This window comes from Carcharodon carcharias, chromosome 6, assembly GCF_017639515.1.
Source record: "Carcharodon carcharias isolate sCarCar2 chromosome 6, sCarCar2.pri, whole genome shotgun sequence".
Taxonomy (NCBI): domain Eukaryota; kingdom Metazoa; phylum Chordata; class Chondrichthyes; order Lamniformes; family Lamnidae; genus Carcharodon; species Carcharodon carcharias.
This window is the reverse complement of record NC_054472.1, coordinates 193785857-193803416: the sequence shown is the minus strand read 5'-3', so window position 1 is coordinate 193803416 and position 17560 is coordinate 193785857. Positions and strand designations below refer to the sequence as shown.

The 17560-nt window shown below is 43.2% G+C and overlaps 1 protein-coding gene across 1 annotated transcript in view; it reads right to left on the bottom strand.

The window, feature by feature from the left end:
- The window catches only part of agap3 (ArfGAP with GTPase domain, ankyrin repeat and PH domain 3), an 847377-nt gene extending 831480 nt beyond the window's left edge, over positions 1-15897 (bottom strand). The window contains exon 1 of the mRNA XM_041189384.1: positions 15517-15897. Within this exon, the coding sequence (XP_041045318.1) occupies positions 15517-15877 (361 nt within the window). The 5' untranslated portion in view covers positions 15878-15897. The remainder of the gene's footprint in view (positions 1-15516) is intronic.
- Between the last annotated feature and the right edge of the window lie 1663 nt (positions 15898-17560).

The window sequence follows — 17560 nt, the reverse complement described above, 5'->3', positions numbered from 1 at the left end:
TGAAACTCAATTTAATAATCAGTAATTTATCGGCTGACAGCAGAAATGGTGCCATGAAAGTTGCTGGTGTACTAATGTCCCTCAGGAAGGCTCTCACCTGCCTAACCTTATCTGATTTACATGCGATTCAAGTCCCAAACTATGTGCTTGCTCTTAACACCCTCAAAAATAAATGGTTTTTAAAAATTGATTGATAAGATGCACTGTCCTTAGCAAGGCCAGCAGTTACCACATCACTTATTATCCTCAAGGTGGTGGTAGGCTTTATTCTTGAACCACTGCAGTCTGTGTGGTGCAAGCATTCCCATAATACTCTTTGAGAGGGAGTTCCAGTATTTTGACCCAGCGACAGTTAGCAGGCAATATGCAAGTACACACTGCTCATCAGCAACTCCTTTAATCACCTTGCGGATGATCGAGATTGGACTGGTGGGATGGTAATTGTCAAGATTGGATTTGTTCTGCTTTTTGCAGACAGGACATATCTGAGCAACTTTCCATATTGTCGGGTAGATGCCAGTGTTGTAGCTGTAGGGGATAGCTTGGCTAGGGGGCACAAGACTTCAGCACTTCAGCCAAGACGTTGTCAGGGCCCATAGCTTTCACTGTATCCAGTGCCTTTAGCCATTTCATGATGTGACGTGGAGTGAATTGATTTGGCTGAGGGCTCTGATGGTGAAGAACATGTGAGGAGGCCGATATGGATTATCCACTCAATGCTTCTGGCTGAGGATGGCTGCAAATGCATCGGCCTTTTCTTTTGCACTGATATGCTGGGCTCCTCCATCCCTGATGATGGGAATGCTCATGTCACCACCCGTCCTGTTAGTTGTTGAATTGTCCACCACCACTCATGATTGAACATGGCAGGACTGCAGAGCTTTGATCTGATCCATTCACTGTGTTATCACTTAGCTCTGTATGTAGCCTGCTGCTTCCGCTGTTTTCCACTATTTTCATGTTGTAGCTTTGCCTGGTTGGCACCTTATTTGTAAGTAAGCCTGGTGCTACCCCTAGCATGCTCCTCTACACTCCTCTTGAACCAGGGTTGATTCCCTGGCTTGGTTAAGGTAACTAATAACAGCCTGCCAGTGTTGCCCATATCCCAAGAAAAAAAATCTGAAAGAGAGACAGAGCACGGCAGGGGGGACAAAAAAAGTAAATGCCAGTCTTCTTGCGCAACTCTGATGGTCTGGGTAGCCTGAACAGGCCACCTACATATAACTGCCAAGTGTTTGAGAGAGCAAGAAAGGAGAATGCATTGAAAATAACAAAGACACTATTCTCAAGATGGTCATCCAGCAATAGAAATGAGGCATAAAGTTCATCCATGCAAGTAGCACCAACTAGAATGACAGCTGCGCTGAAAAGCATTGTGATCAGTCAACTAAAATAAAATACACGTCAGTAACAAGGCTGAAACTAGGAAGTAATGCTTTCCTTAGGATACTTTTTCAGATATTGTGGTATGCAATGACTGCAACCAGCTTAAAAATTCTGAAGAGAAGGGAATGAAAAACAATAGCTGCAACAGCACCAACACAACAGCTGTTTCCTGAAAATATTCCCTGAAAGCCCACAGAAGGCTGCAGGAATCAGAGCAGTTCCTTAGCTTCAAACCATGTGTGCAACATCCTTAATAAAGACTTAGATAGAGTATCCAACACACTTAAAAGACCTCCCACTCCAAGCGATGCAACCATTCAGCGCAAGACTGCAAAAAAAAAGAGGCAGAGTACTCACCAAACATTCAATGGATTTGACAAGAAACTAAGCAGAAAACCTTTTCTCATGATAGCAACAAAGGAAATGTTCAGAGGACACGATACTGTCGTGTCTGAAAATGAATCATCCTCAAATCTTTTCCACCAGTACCCTAACATTATCAACAGGTCAAGATGGTAAAAAAATCAAACTATAATCAGTGACAACTTCTTCCCTCTGGATGGAGTTAGCTTCCAGGTCTGGATCTTCCTCCATTATGACACAGCTCACCATCAGGAAGTCAATGAGCTGAACTAACCTAGTGTCATCCTCTTTTCTTACTTCAATACAGCATACTCTCCACTTTTGACTTTTTCCCCTCAATCTTCTTCCTCCCTACTTTGTAGGAGATGTATTCTTGCTGGGTACACTGAGTGCCAGCAGATTCACATGCTCATTCCTTGTGCTGTTGGCCATTTTTAAAGAATGTTTGCAAGCTAATATCAGTCTGTGAAGAGCATCCTGCCCAAAACCAATCCTGTCCTCTCGTACCAAGTACACTTGGACTTTCTTGGAAGGTCACTCAGTAGCAATCAGAAGCACAGACCTTGGTTGATTTGCTTCTGCTCACAAGCACTGCCCCAACTGAAGTTAACTAACCACGTACAAATGAGGGATCAAACTTGGGACCATCCGCTCTGTGTGGTTTAGTATTTCTAAATGCTATGGCCACTAGGCCCTCTGGAAAATCAAACTGATGAACTACATTTGCAGAGGATTATCCTTCAAATGAGACATTAAAAACCAAGACCTTCCTGTTCCAGTGGACCTTAAAGATTCCATTACACCTAAAGAACCAGGCCAGTAGCTCGATCAATATTCCTCCCTCCATCACCAATAATAGATTAAAAGGAAATTCATCTCACTGCTCTTTGTGGAACCTTAGTACATATAATCTGGCTGCTACATTTACTCACAGCATACTTGTAACTGCAGGTCTGACAGCAAGTGTGGAGAGAGAAACAGAGTTAATGTTTCTTCAGCTCTGAAGAAGAATCATACAGACTCCAAACGTTAACTCTGTTTCTCTCTCCACAAATGCTGTCAGACCTGCTGAGCTTTTCCAGCATTTTCTGTTTTTATTTCAGATTTCCAGCATCCACACAGTATTTTGCTTTTATATCTTTATACAATTGTAACTACACCAGGTCATTTCTTGTATTTGAAGCATACTGGAATCTTTACGAGAAGTGTGCTAACGAGCTCTCTAAATGCAAGTTTATTCTTCACCAAATCCAAATTGTTCATGGGGACCATAACATCCTACTTCTTGTGTGCAGATCATTCCAGCATCAGTGCTCTCCAGTCACTTACCTCTTTAACAGTTTTGAAAACTAAACTGGAGAAAAGTTATTTCCTAATCTGAAATGTAAGGCTTTGTTCTGGGAAAAGGTTTATGCCACAAGGAGTTCCAACACACTTAATGACACTGCCCATTATAATATTCAGTATTTCATCTTAATCTAGTTCCACTGTCCCAGATCATCCCAACCCAAATCTGATCACCACAAAGTTTCTCATGAGAATAGCAGCTTTATTATTATATAAATCCCACTGCCGGGACCACAGACACACACCAAGAAACCAAGTCAAACACAATGCCAAGACCTCCAAACATGCACCCAAGATTCCAACAAACCGTAACAATCAAGAAGCCATTTTTAAATTTCAGCCTTTCATTTTGGATTTGTTTCTTATCATTGCTACCACCTAGCAGCATAAAATTTATATTCGCTGTAAAAGCTGAGACTGGAAGATCCCTCGTCGCAGTACATATCAGCTGAAAATCATTACCACATATATCAGTACAGAGTCCAACCCCGACCTTTCACCGTTCAAGTCAATATCCTGCCAATCGTCACCTATCAGCGCTTTTGTTACCAAGACAACTCTATATAAGTCAGATCCAAGTCCTTATCCAAATTCACCAGTACAATCAGCAACTAGCAACGACGTGTTTACATATGAATACAAGTAGGCCACTCAGTACCTTAATCTTGTTCTGTTATCTATTAGATCATGGCTAATATCTACCTTCACTCTATTAATTACTCAGACTGCTATGATGTTTCACCAAGTATTGGCAGTCGACTTATAAATGGACAATTCAGCTGGATGGAGCAATCATTTCCAAACTTTTCCGGATAGGACATTCCCTCCATATTCCTCAACAACTCCTTCCACTACCAGCCTCTGAAAGGCAGTGTCTGCAAACCAATGACAAGCAGTCTTATCACTGAAGCTAACATTTGTTTTATTAGTATACAACTGCAGAAACATGGCAGATAATAAGAATTCAGAATGTAAAATGCAGACCGTAGAAACCTGCAATTGCAATAACCACTATTTTCCATTTCTTATATTCTCATAATATAGCAATCAAAACAAAAAAATCCTGATTTGACAACATTTTAGCAAAGCAACTGTTGAGCCTAATTCTGTCTTCACCACGCGTCACAAGCCACTGGATAATGGTCAGAGGCAGGAATCTTGGACGATTTGCCCCTCCCTAGTGCACTCCACAGCTGCCTTGACTGAGATCATCTGGTTCAGTGTAGACTAGGTCAATTTTATTTTTGACTATCCATTTTGTATCAGAGTTAATTTCTTCCTGATTCGCTGGTCAGCTTGTGTGCTGCAAGTGTTACCTTAATAGTTTTATAGCTACGAGTTCTAATGAACACATAGCCTAGCATGAGACACTTCAGCATTGTGAGGAAGCAAAGGGAGACATTTCAGGGGAAAAAATGAGCTGATCTATGCTTTGAGCACCAACCCCTTTATCATTAGTATCCCAGGCAGGTGATAATATAGACCCAGACTGAATGAGACACCAGTTTCCAGTTGATAATTTGGTCTTAGAAATGGGTGCAAAGCAGCTGGTGCTAGTTTACAGCACACTCCAAAACTCCCTGTAACATTTCCTCATCTATAATGTAAATTGCTTCAGTACACACACATACTTTTTTAAAATCAGATTTGGCAAGATAGGGGAACAGGATAGGTAACCATCTTAAAACAGGTTTGTATAAATCAAAACATCATAATGAGGATAGCTCACAAATAGGTTACAAATAATGTGAGGTGAGAGCAAAAATAAACAGATTTTGTTTATTAATTGTAAATGAAATTTCTATTTTTACTTCTTGCTTAGCATACTTTACACTTTTAATGCAGTGGAACCTCCTGGTAGATAATGGAAATCTGTAGGTAAGTTTAGTGCCAGATTTCACTTTCAAGGGGAACAGCACATGTACAAAACAAATAATAAACTTAACATATCTCTGAAATGCTCACAGAAACAAAGTGATGAGGAGGCAAAATGCAGCAGTTTATAGCACAAATGATATCAATCTACTATATTGTATTGGTAGAGGTGCCATCTTTCAGATGAGATGTCAATGTTCATACTGACTCCACTCTCCCTATATCAGGACCCCAATACTGGTTTTTAACTCTGATCTCCCTCCTCATATCCCCGATCCTCAGGATTTTGCATCTCTTATTAACTGCTACATAACCAGGCCTACATAGCTGAGTTTTCCCTTTTTCATTCACATGTGTATTTTGGCTATCACTCCAAACCAGAGTCCATCACTTCTACTTCCATATTTTTTAAAACCTTTTCTCTCTACCCTTCGTAAACTCTCTTCAATCGTCATGGCTCCTTTCACTTCTCTCCTCTCAGGTACTCTGCCCTCCCAGTTCTCTTTAGTACTCCGCAACCTTCCTGCTCCCCTGCCACCATTCCAGACTTTACGCCCTCTAAGGTTAGCCTACGGTTTCCCTCTGTGCCTCTCTTGGCATCCTTGGAAGGATTCATTGAGACAGACACTCAACGCTGGCTCATTATAAGCAACAACTCCAATTGCCCAGTCCAACTAGCTCACCAAACTTCTTGCCCAGTGCCTCCACAAGGAGATATTCTTGCCAATCTCCTCCCTGTCCAACTCATGCCTCCCATTGTTGGCCCTGTGAACTAATCAGTTCTCACCACAAGTCCTGCCAGATTGTCTGTCCACTAATCAATAAGGGCCCTGCAATGCATGGGCTTACTGTGGATGATTGCATGGTCATCATGGCTATAATGGAAAGCTGCCCAAACGGTGCTGACATATTCTGGTAAATGAAGCCTCACTGCCTAATAGACTTTCTACCACTCACCCCATCATCCTTTGGCAGTGGTAGTGTGGCTCTTCCGCAAATCACACCTTGGCCTGGCACCAAATTTATCCTTGGCCCCTCCTATTTCTCATCTATATGCTACTGCTCAGTAACATCACCTGGGTTTCACTGTACACTGACAACACCCACCTCAACATCAACTTGCTCGACTCCTCCAGGGTTGCTAAATTACCAGATTGCTTATCCGACATCCAGTACAGGATGAGCAGAAATTTTCTCCCATTTAATATTGGGAAGACTGAAGAAACTGCTGTCACTTCCCTCTGCAAACACTGTTCCTTAGCTACGAACTCCAATTGCCACCTGGGCAACTATCTAAGGCTGAACCTGACTATTTGCAACCAAGGTGTCATACTCAATCCCAAGAAGAGTTTCCAATCACATTTCTATGCCATCATCAAGACCGCCTATTTCCTCCTCCATTAAATGACCCAACTTTATCCAGGCCTCAACTTCATGTGCTGCTGAAACACTCCTATGCCTTTGTTACCTCAAGACTTTAGTATTCCAACACACTCCTAACATTTGAGGTAATCAAAAACTCTGTTGCCTGTCTTAACTCCCACCAAGTCATAGTCACCCACCATCCCTATGCTCGCTGATCTACACTGGTTCCCACTCGAGAAATGCCTCAACTTTAAAATTCTTAACCTTGTTTTCAAATCACTTCATGGCCTCACTGCTCCCTATCTCTAATCTCCTCCAACCTCATGGCCCTCCAAGATGTCTGTGCTCAGCTAATTCTGGCCTTTTGAGCACTAGTGATTTCAACTGTTCCACCATTGGTGGCCATACCTTCAGCTGCCACAGTCTTAAGCTCTGGAATTACCTCCTGAACCTCTCCATCTCCCTTTCTCCTTTGACCAAGCTTTTGGCTATCTCCCCTAATGTCATCTTATGTCATCAGCACCAAAATTTGCTTCATAACATTCCTATGAAGTGCCTTGGGACTTCTTATGTTCATGGCAATATACAACTGCAAGTTGTTGCTAAATGAAGGCCTCATCTGTTCTGAAAGGTAGACAGAAGATCCCCTGGAACTATTTCAAAGAGCAGAAGTGTCCTGGCCAATATTTGTCTCCAAAACAACATCATTAAAAAAGCAAACTTGATACTTAGCATCTTAAATAGCCATTTGATAGAACAGAACTTGAATATTGTTGAAAAAATATATTTTGTCAAAGCTTTTCATCTTGCACTCATCAGGAGAATCGCCAGAATACCAATGTCAGGGGAAGCAACAACTCCATACTGTATGAGAAGAAAGTGCTGATTGGTTGGCAAATGGACTCTGATCGTTAGAGGCTTTGCCACCAACTGTCACCAGTTAGTGGTGACTGACAGTTAACTGCCAAGCATTGTTTGAAATTTAAACCAGACAGCTTGACCCTGATTGGTCAAGCCATTGCCCTAAGGAATGAGTCAGCGAATGGCTGTCACTTATTTTGTTTAGCTGAAACAGGCACTATGCGTGTACATGTTCTTTCTGTCTGCAAGGAACAGAGTTCTGTGTATTAATATACGTGGCTTCCAGTACATGCAAATGCGCACACTGCAAGCCGGACTGACAATCTTAACTTGGTTGTCAGTGTAATTCTTAGCACACTGAGGATTATTTAGCAAATGTTGTCCAATTGTGAAATCACATCCAATGTTGGACACTGTGCTTTGAATTTTGCAAGCATAGGCTGATTGGGTATGGTCTGTACCTTGCCTGCTGCGAACAGTGGAAAGGACATGCTGTTTGATACAATCCACCTAGCTTTGAGATGTATGGCCTACGTACCTAGCATCACACTAACACTGAGATTCATTTAACACATTACCTATTTGTATGATAGGCAAAACGTCTTTTTTGGCCTGACTGCAGCATCCTGTTAGTGGCAAATACCACTCGTGTTGCTACTGCATAGTAGCAGTGTGAAGCAGGTAGCTTCACTTATTGCTCAAATGTTTGAGATGCCTTACCCTTCCAGGATAATCTGAGGTAGACTGGGCACTTTTCTGGGTCGAATGTGACAGCCTTGGGCCCATTCATGAGTTTGCGCGATATACATCGTGAAATGATCTGACCAGGTAGCCAGATCCACTGAAAAGTGCTCAGCCTACTTCAGATTACCCTGGGCATCTCAAATATTTGAGCAACAGGTGAAGCTAGCTATTTCACGCTGCTACTATGCAGAAGCAACACGAGTGGTATTCGCCACAAACAGGGTGTTGCTGTCAAGCCAAAGAGACATTCTACCTATCACACAAATGAGTAATGCGATAAATGAATTTCAGTGCCATGTGATGCTAGATATGTCGGTCGTACACCCCAAAGACTGGCAGATCGTATCAAACAGCATGTCTCTTCCGCTATTCACAACAGGCAAGGTACAGACCATGCCCAATCAGCTTGTGTTTGCAAAACTCAAAACACAGTGTCCAACATTGGATATGATTTCACGATTCGACAGCATTTGCTGAATAATCCTCAATGTGCTAAGAATGACACTGACAACCAGTCTAAGATTGTCACTCGGACTCACAATGTGCTGCATTTGCATGTACTGGAAGCTACATATATTAATACACAGGGTCCTGTTCTTTGCAGACAGAAAGAACATGTACACACATTGCGCTTGTTTCAGCTAAACAAACTAAGTGACAGCCATTCGCTGATTCATTCCTCAGGGCAATGACTTAACCAATCAGAGTCAAGCTGCCTGGTTTAAATTTCAAACTGTGCTTGGCAGTTAACTGTCAATCACCACTAAATGGTGCATTCTCCACAGCAACGCCTCTAGCAATCAGCGTCCACTTGCCAACCAGTCAACACTCTCTTCTCATGCAGTATAAAGTTATTGCTTCCCCTGACGTTGGTATTCTTGTGATTGCCCTCACGAGTACAAGACAAAAAGTTTCGACAAAATGTCTTTTTTCAGCAATACTTATCGTCTTGCTGTACACGGGAGCTTGCTGTGCTATGTTTCCTCCTTTACAACAGTGACCACAATTCAAATGTATTTTATTGGCTTTAAAACACTTTGGGACTTCCGGAAGTAATGAAGGGCACTATGGAAATGCAAGACTCTCTTTTTCTTGTACATTTTATATCCTTCTTGAAACACTTATTCAATTCCCTTTGAAATGATGTTAAAGCTCAATAGCCACTTGTCTAATCTTCTATTAACTCCCTGGGGAAAAAAATTCTAACTTCCAAAAGTTCAGAGTGCTGATCATACCAGAATCAATTTAGAAAGAAATCTAACGCGACAATCACACAGACATGCACGTACAACCCTGTAAAGTAGCAGTCCTGTGCAAAAACAGTACTAGGACCAACTTTACACTGAGGCCACAAAATATTTCTGCCAACAGAGTCTCACAAGTGAACCTAACATTTCCTTTATCCTCACACTGGGTTTACAGACTTACAGTCAACCAACACATCCATAAACACTTGCCAAATAACCCACCTTGTTCCCCTTATTTACATGTAAATTGCACGCACTGAATTGTTGCTTCCAGTGGCTCCGTACAACAAGTGAGAAACAAAGTAAACGTTTCGCATCCGTATGACTGAAGAAGAGTCATACGGACTCGAAACACTAACCCTGTTTCTCTCTCCATAGATGCTGCTGGAACTTCTGAGTTTTTACAGCATTTTCTGTTTTTATAGCAAATAACCAATCTTTGTAATCCTTCAAGAGTCTGCAGGATCCCTCAAATTAAGGCCAGAGTGGGGTGGGAGGGGTTGGGGTGGCAGTGGGGTGAAGAGAATTAAAGGTAGTTTGGTAAACGGAAAAAATCCACCCAAGGATCCCTCTCCTGATCAGTGGTGGTGCTCATGATTAGGCATGAAACATTTGGAAAACAAACTGACAGGTGTTATTTCCGCTCACATATTAGATATGGACTGTTGATTGAGGTATTGGAGGGCACTCCAGAGTCCAGAAAACCATTACCTAGTCAAACCACTGTGTTCATGAGTGGAAAAACCTGGGGGAAGGACAAATCACCATGCATATGTATCGTGCTTCACACAGCTACAGCTGCTGTTCAGAAGACAATGGAACTAACCTGGAGCTAAAATTGCCTAAAAATAAATTTATGTTGCTCTGGGAACAGAAATATAAGCTTGCATATTTGCATAAATTACTCAGCACCCAACCTCCACTTCTCATGCTATGATAATTTATCTTGGTTTCAGGCTGTGGGCACATTTTGCTATATGCAATCTGCATGAATCAAAGACCTCTGTACACCATTTTTATTTTTGTAACTGAACATAGATCCCACAAGTGAAAGATGATGTTAAACAACTAAAGCAACCAAGACCCCAGAACAATATTTTTATAATAGAAAGGAAGCAGTCAGAATATCAAATTGTTACAGAACATAGCTAAACCATTTGAGCCCAAATCAGGGCCAGTGTTTTTCTGCACCTCTTTTTAACACTCCTCTCCTACTTTCTCCCCATCACTTCAATGTCCCACCCAATCTAATCCAACTCCCCACACCCTTTAATACCCAACCCAGTCTAATCCCTCTCTCCTGCTCACTCGCCACATCTTTTTGTGCAAGGCAATCATGTTTAACTAATTTATTAGAGTTTTTGAGTAAGTAACAAGCAAGGTGGATAAAGGGGAACCTGTATATGTGGTGAACTTGGATTTCCAAAAGGCATTTGATAAGGTGCCACATCAAAAGAAACAACACAAGATAAGAGCACATGGTGTAAGGGCTGACATATTAGCATGGATAAAGGATTGGTTGGCTAAAGAAAGCAAAGAGTAGGGATCAATGGGTCTAATGGTGTGTTCACAGGTATCAGTGCTGTGGCTTCAACTATCTACAATCTATATCAATGACTTGGGTGAAGGAACTGAATGGATGGTCGCTAAATTTGCTGATGACACAAAGAGAGTTAGAAAAGTTTAGTTGTCAAGAGGAGATAGTGAGTCTGCAAAGGGATATAGACAGGTTAAGTGAGTGGGCAAAAAATTGGCAGATGGGGTATAGTGTGGAAAAATGTGAACTTGTCCATTTTGGCAGTAAGGGTAGAAAAGCAGCATTTATTTTAATAGAAAGAGATTGCAGAACTCTGTAGTACAGGGGGATCTGGGTGTCCTGGTACATGAATCACAAAAACTTAATATGCAACTATAGCAAGTGATTCAGAAGGCAAATGGAATGTTGGTGTTTAATGCAAGGGGAATGGAATATAAAAGTAGGATGTTTTACTGCAGCTGCACAGGGCCTTGGTGAGACCACATCTGGAATATTGTGCACAGTTTTGGTTTCCTTATTTGAAAAAAGATATAATTGCATTAGAAACATTTCAGAGAAGGTTCACTCAACCCATTCCTGGGATGAAGGGCTTATCTTATGAAGAAAGGTTGAACAGGTTGGGCCGATACCCATCAGAGTTTAGAAGAATGAGAGGTGATCTTATTGAAATGTATAAGACCCTGAGGGGACTTGACAGGGTGGATGCTGAAAGGATGTTTCACCTTGTGGGGGAGACTAGTTTTAAACTAAGAGGTCGCCCTTTTAAGACAAAGATGAGGAGAATACTTTTCAGAGAGTTATTTGTGTATGGAATTGTCTTCCCCAGGAGGTAGTAGAAGCTGGGTTTTTTAATTTATTCAAGGCTGTTTGATAGATTTTTGATAGACAAGAGAATTAAAGGTTATGGGGGCAGACAGGAAAGTGGAGTTGAGACCACAACCAGATCAACCATTATCAGGTTGAATGGCGGAACAGGCTTGAAGGGCTAAATGGCCTCCTCCTGCTTCCAAGTCCAATGCTCAACTTTTCTTTTCACACAACTTTCTAAATCCTTTTCAAAAGGATATATGGACACTATATTTTATTATTTTGTGACAGAGAACTGCACGTTCTAAAATTAATTCTTTCTAGCCTCCCTTTAAAAATTTTGATTATCTTAAATTTCTGCCGTGTTACCATTTTGTTGAGCAGTAGAAAGAACTTATCATTATTACTTTCTCAAAATCTTGTGTGCGCTTGATGAGTTCTATCAGCTTTTCAGCTGCAGTGAAGATCCTTAACTTCTAACATCACTCTTAACCCCTTTATCCCCACGAATATCCTGGTAAATCTACACTATTCCATTTACATTACTTTCATATTCTTCTTAGTTTGTGTTTCCCAAAACAGGAAACAATAATCTAAATATGGCCTAAGGTTTTGCACATTAGAGGCAACAGAATCACAGATGTTTACAGCATAGGAGGAAGACATTCAATCCATTGTGTCTGAATGGGCTCTTTGGCACAGCACTCCATAACAAAACAAAAACAGAATTACCTGGAAAAACTCAGCAGGTCTGGCAGCATCGGCGGAGAAGAAAAGAGTTGACGTTTCGAGTCAACTCCATAACAAATCCCACTGCCTCGTTCTCTCCCCACTAGCCGTGCTTCTTTCTCTGCTTCAAATACTTACCCATGTTTTCCTTAAAAGGTGAAGTGTTTTCTGCCTCAAATCATTCCATACTCCAACAACCCACTGGAATACATTACTCCCAAACTTTCTTCACTCTCAGTGACAGTTTAAAATTGATGATCCTTCATCACTCCAACAAGAGGAAACAGTCTTTCCCTATTCACTCTATCAAAAGCCTCAACCGTTTGTTTTTTAAAACCTCTTAAATCACTTGGCCCACTCAGCTCCTATGAAAATAGTTTGAACATGTTTCAACTCTCTTCTCATAAATATGGTTTCACACCCCTGTCTTATTTCTGCTGAATCCAAGATATGCATTCGCCATGGCCTAATACCCTCTCTTTAAGGGTATCCCCAAAACTGCACATAATATTTTGAGCTTGTCCAAAGCATAATTTAGAGTCATAGAGTCATTTACATCATAGAAGACCATTCAGCCCATTTAGTTCATGCCAGCTCCCTGCAGAGCAATTCAGTCAGTCCTTTTCCCTGCTTTATCCTCGTGTCTCTGCAATTTATTTCCTGACAGTGACCACCCCAATTTCCTTTTGAAATCATTGATCATCTCCGCTTCCACTTCATCGTCGCTGTATAAAAGGGTTTTTCTTCACATTCCTCCTGCGTCTCTTGCCCTAATTTTTAAATCTGTATCGCCTAGTCCTTGCACCATTAGCCAATGGAAAGAGTTTTCCCTTGTCTAGTTTATCCAAACCTGTCAGAATCTTGTCCCCCTCTATCAATTCTCCCCTCAATCTCCTTTGCTCCAAGAAGAACAACCCCAGCCTTTCCTAACTAATTCTGTACATAAACTTCTCCCTCCACAACCCTCCCTCATCCCACTCCCCTCTCACCCCATTCCCCCCCGCCAACTCTGGAACCATTCTGGTAAATCTCCTCTGCACCCTCACAAGGACCTTCACATCCTTCCTAAAGTGTGACTAGATCTGGATACAATACTCCAGCCTGACCAGAGCTTTATAAAGGTTTAGCATAACTTCCTTGCTGTGAGTGCCCCACAATGAGCAATATGATTATCCTGAAACTCCCAAAGAAATTTCAAGCTCACTTTCAAGTAAAGATGACAAGCAACAATGCTCTGGATCGGAGACAGGACTCAGAATTAACATATAAAGGAACAATGACAAACAACAGTGACCCAATGCAATAATATACACAGTGTCCTTTATTATCTCACGACCCTCCTCAACACTTATCGGAATGTGTAAAATATAAGGCTCACAAAAGAAAGCTCCCACTCGTAGGATCTGAAATGGGATGCATTTACTTGTCCATGATTTACCATGGTCGAGCAAACCAATATTCACTGCCAATTCTAAATTCCTGGGACACCCACACAATCTACTACAAATGTTACAATGCTGCATTAGAATTAATGTTTGGTTCATACACTTTGAGATATAGTTCTAGAGAACAGAATCCTATTTAAATTAATTGTTTGATATAATCACAGTGCTGCCTACCACAGTGCAGTGTTTGAACAGCTGGGAAACTAATAATGCAACAGAGCTGTCAATTCAATGAGGTCTTCATCCAGATTGCAACAGTGTCACACAGCACCACAATGTGCTTATTGCACATTTTACATCCATTTTTTTACCATGTCCAGTCCTGACCATGCTCCAAAACGAGAAAAGGTACACAGCATTCGATCAATTTCAAAACACTTTTTTTTCACAAGTGCAGCAAGATTGCTCAAATCTTCAAGAATAGAGATAGAAACTGATTGATAACCTGCGGTCTAAATAACCTAAGCCCCTGAAGTAACATTCATGATCAAACTCGCCTCTTCCTGGAGAGTAAACTAGTCCCTATTATAGCTTTAAAATAAACACTACACTGACTGGGTACAGAATGAAAGCAAGATTAATCTGTTTATCTGTATCAGCAAAGAGCAAATTATCTTTCTTACTCAGTAAACATTGCAACAAGAATCACTATCCAAATGACCGAACAGGGAGCAGGAATCATATCTGGGAGCACCACATCTCATCCCCCTAAATCCATATATTTTATGGCAAAGCATATCTTAACTGCTAATATGATATTCCTTAATATTTATGAGGATGAGGTATTTAGTGACGATAAGCCATCAACCTGAAACGTTAACTCAGTTTTTCCCTCCATAGCTGCTGCTTGATTTGCTCAAGTGTTTCCAGCATTTTCTGTTTTTAAATGGAGTAACTGTTCCATCTCACCCTCATGTCAATAAGTACGTGTTAAAGAGATATAACAGTTAAATGAATGGATACAGAGTCAAGCAAATGCTTACAACCTTGCTGTCCCATACAAACATAACAATTTATATGTGCTGTTGCATTTGAATCTCACAATTGTCCTAAACGTTGTGATCACGATCATTTGTATAGTATGTAAATTATACTAAAATAAATAAATTAGTCCAATCTATGCTCAGTACTGACAAGGTCAGTGACATGATCAAATAATAATCCACTTTTGTTGATAAGCAAAATCTTAGCATGAAGTTGATCTTTATTCTTCAATATGCAAGTTATACAATCTCAAACATGAGATTAAAGGTACAAAATTAAATGATCAGAATTGTCCAAGATACTATTTAATCTCACAGGTTACCTGTAAACAAAGCAGAACTGATGTCCAGCTAGTCTCCTACACACTAATCTAATAAGCAGTGTTCATCTAGAAGAAACATTACTCAGAAATATTGCATTCTTTGCCTTCAGTTTTCATATGTCCCAGTATTAGGCAGCAGCGTATTTACCACAATAAAGACAGGTTTTCAGATAACTTGGCTTTTATTTGAACATTCAGCATCTGTTTGAACGGACCTCAGAATGTAAAGTTTCTCATTTATAACAATGATAGGAAATCTTCTCAACAACGTATCGAACAGAATATTTAGGGGGATTTTTTCAAAGCACATCTGCATAACATTTACCAAAAGTAGATTTATTCCCAACAGTCGGAATTTACACCTATCGCCATGTCACACATCCCAGGCGATATCAGTGCAGATATCTACTGCCATATCGATCCGAGATCCGATTGTAATCGGTGTTGATATGCCCAGTGAGCGGTGTGCTATCGATCCGATGTTTGCAATGATCGCGTTCCTACCTTCGATGCTGATGACATGCTCCCGGATCTGGTTTTGCAGCCCCATGTCCTCGATCCTCTCGATTAAATCGTAGATGGCGTAGATGTTGGGGTGGACGCTCTCGAAGCGCTGGATCTCGGCTCGGATGGCCGCCGAGTTGGACAGCACCAGCTGCTGAGCCTGGGCTGGGGAGGTGGCCGAGGCGGCCGAGTTGGAGCCGGAGTGAGACAACACCGGCATGGAGCCCGAACCCGAGCCGCAGCCCAGACCCAGCGCCCCGCCAGGAGGTCCCAGCACCGACACCGACACCGAGCCGCCCGAACCCCCCGAGCCAGAGCCCGGGGAGCCGGCATGAAGAGACGGCTGAGACTGGAAATTCATGGCCAGGAGGCCGGGGGGGGGTGGGGAGGAGAGGGGTGGGGGGGGGGGGGGGGTATGTGTGTGTGTGTGTGTGTGTGTGAGTGAGTGAGTGAGGGGGGCTGGGGGTGAGGGGTCAGGGGGGTGAGAGGTCAGGGGGGGGTGAGAGGTCAGGGGGCTGGGGGGGGCTCGGGCTCGGCCGGATCCTCCTCAGCTCCGATCACAAAAGGAGAGTCCGTTAGTTCAGAGCCTGGTGCCCAGAAGGCCGCTGCCAGCCTGCTGCCGGAGCCCGTTACTGTCCCGCTCCATCCTCCTCTCTCTCTCTCTCTCTCAGATTCGGATAATTATCGATGAGGATTTTCCTCAACCCCGCGACTTTTTACATCAAAATCTCCACACGGACAGCTCAAGCCGCACTCCCTCACCGCCAACGGCGTACGTGCATCACGCACAACGTCATCACGCTGGGAGCCAGGCCCCACCCATGAGTCCTCATGTCCCCCGCCTCCGCCCCTGGCCCCGCCCCGGCGCAGCCTGGCCCCGCCTCCTTCCCCCGCCTTTCCTCCTGTCTGCAGCCCCACTTCTGACGACGACAGCCCGGTCCCGCCCCCTCCTTGACCCGACCCCCCCCCACCCCCCCCCCCCCCCCAAACCCCACCCCACCTCCTGGCCCCGCCTGCTCTTCAAGATCCGCCCCCTCTCCTGGCCCCGCCCCCCGCTCCTCGAATGGTTTCCCCCGCCCCTCGCACGGTCCCAGCCCGCTCCTGACCACGCCCCTCTCATGGCCCCACCCCCCCCCCCTGCCACAGGTCCCGCTCTTGACCCCGCCCCTCTCGTGGCCCCGCCCCGCCACAGACCCCGCCCACCATCTGCCCATGTGCTCCGGGCCTCTGCCTAGACCACCTGTCCAATCATTCAGGCCTTGCCTGCAGATGGGGGCAGGATGGATCCTGGAACCTCCAGTGGTAACAGATTAATTGCCAGCAGGCAAATACGGAGAAAAATCACAAGACATATATTTTTGAAGGCTTTATTAATTATAGAATGAGGATGTTTGACAGGGATCAGCAGACTGAAGCGTTGTTCCCCTTTCCAGTTGGCCGGGAAAGGCCGAGCAGCACATGGATCAAAGAGAAGGTGAGGGTGGGACAGGGGCCGAAGCTGGGGCAGGAGCCCGGGAATGAGAGCAGCAACGTGGGGGCATGTAGAGGAGGAGGCCGGGTGTGGGAGTGATGGTGGGAACAGGAGCAGAGGAACAGAAGTGGTACATCATTTACAAAAGAGCAAGGAAATTATCCTGGTCAACGTTCATTCCTCAGCCACCACTTTAATGTCTCCCTTGTGTCGTCTCAGTAACCAGAACTGCACACAGCGCCCAAGATTCAGTCTGACTAGAGTTAAAGTACAGCTTGATTGTTACTTTCACACCAGAGATTCAAGACCACAATCCAAGCTGATTCTTTGCGTGCAGTATCGAGGGAGTGCTGCACTGCCAGAGGCTTTCAGCTAAGCCTAAGGCCCCAACTGCCTGCTCTTGTGGTTGTTAAATTTCTCATGACACTATTTGAAGAGCAGCAAGAAAGTTCCACATTTCCCTACCCTCTGTAATCCCTTCAGGTCATACAACCTTCCCTAAACTTTCTCTTCCTCTGATTCAGATCTGTTGCCAATCCCCTCGCGGGTGAGGCAGCACTAACATTAAAGGCC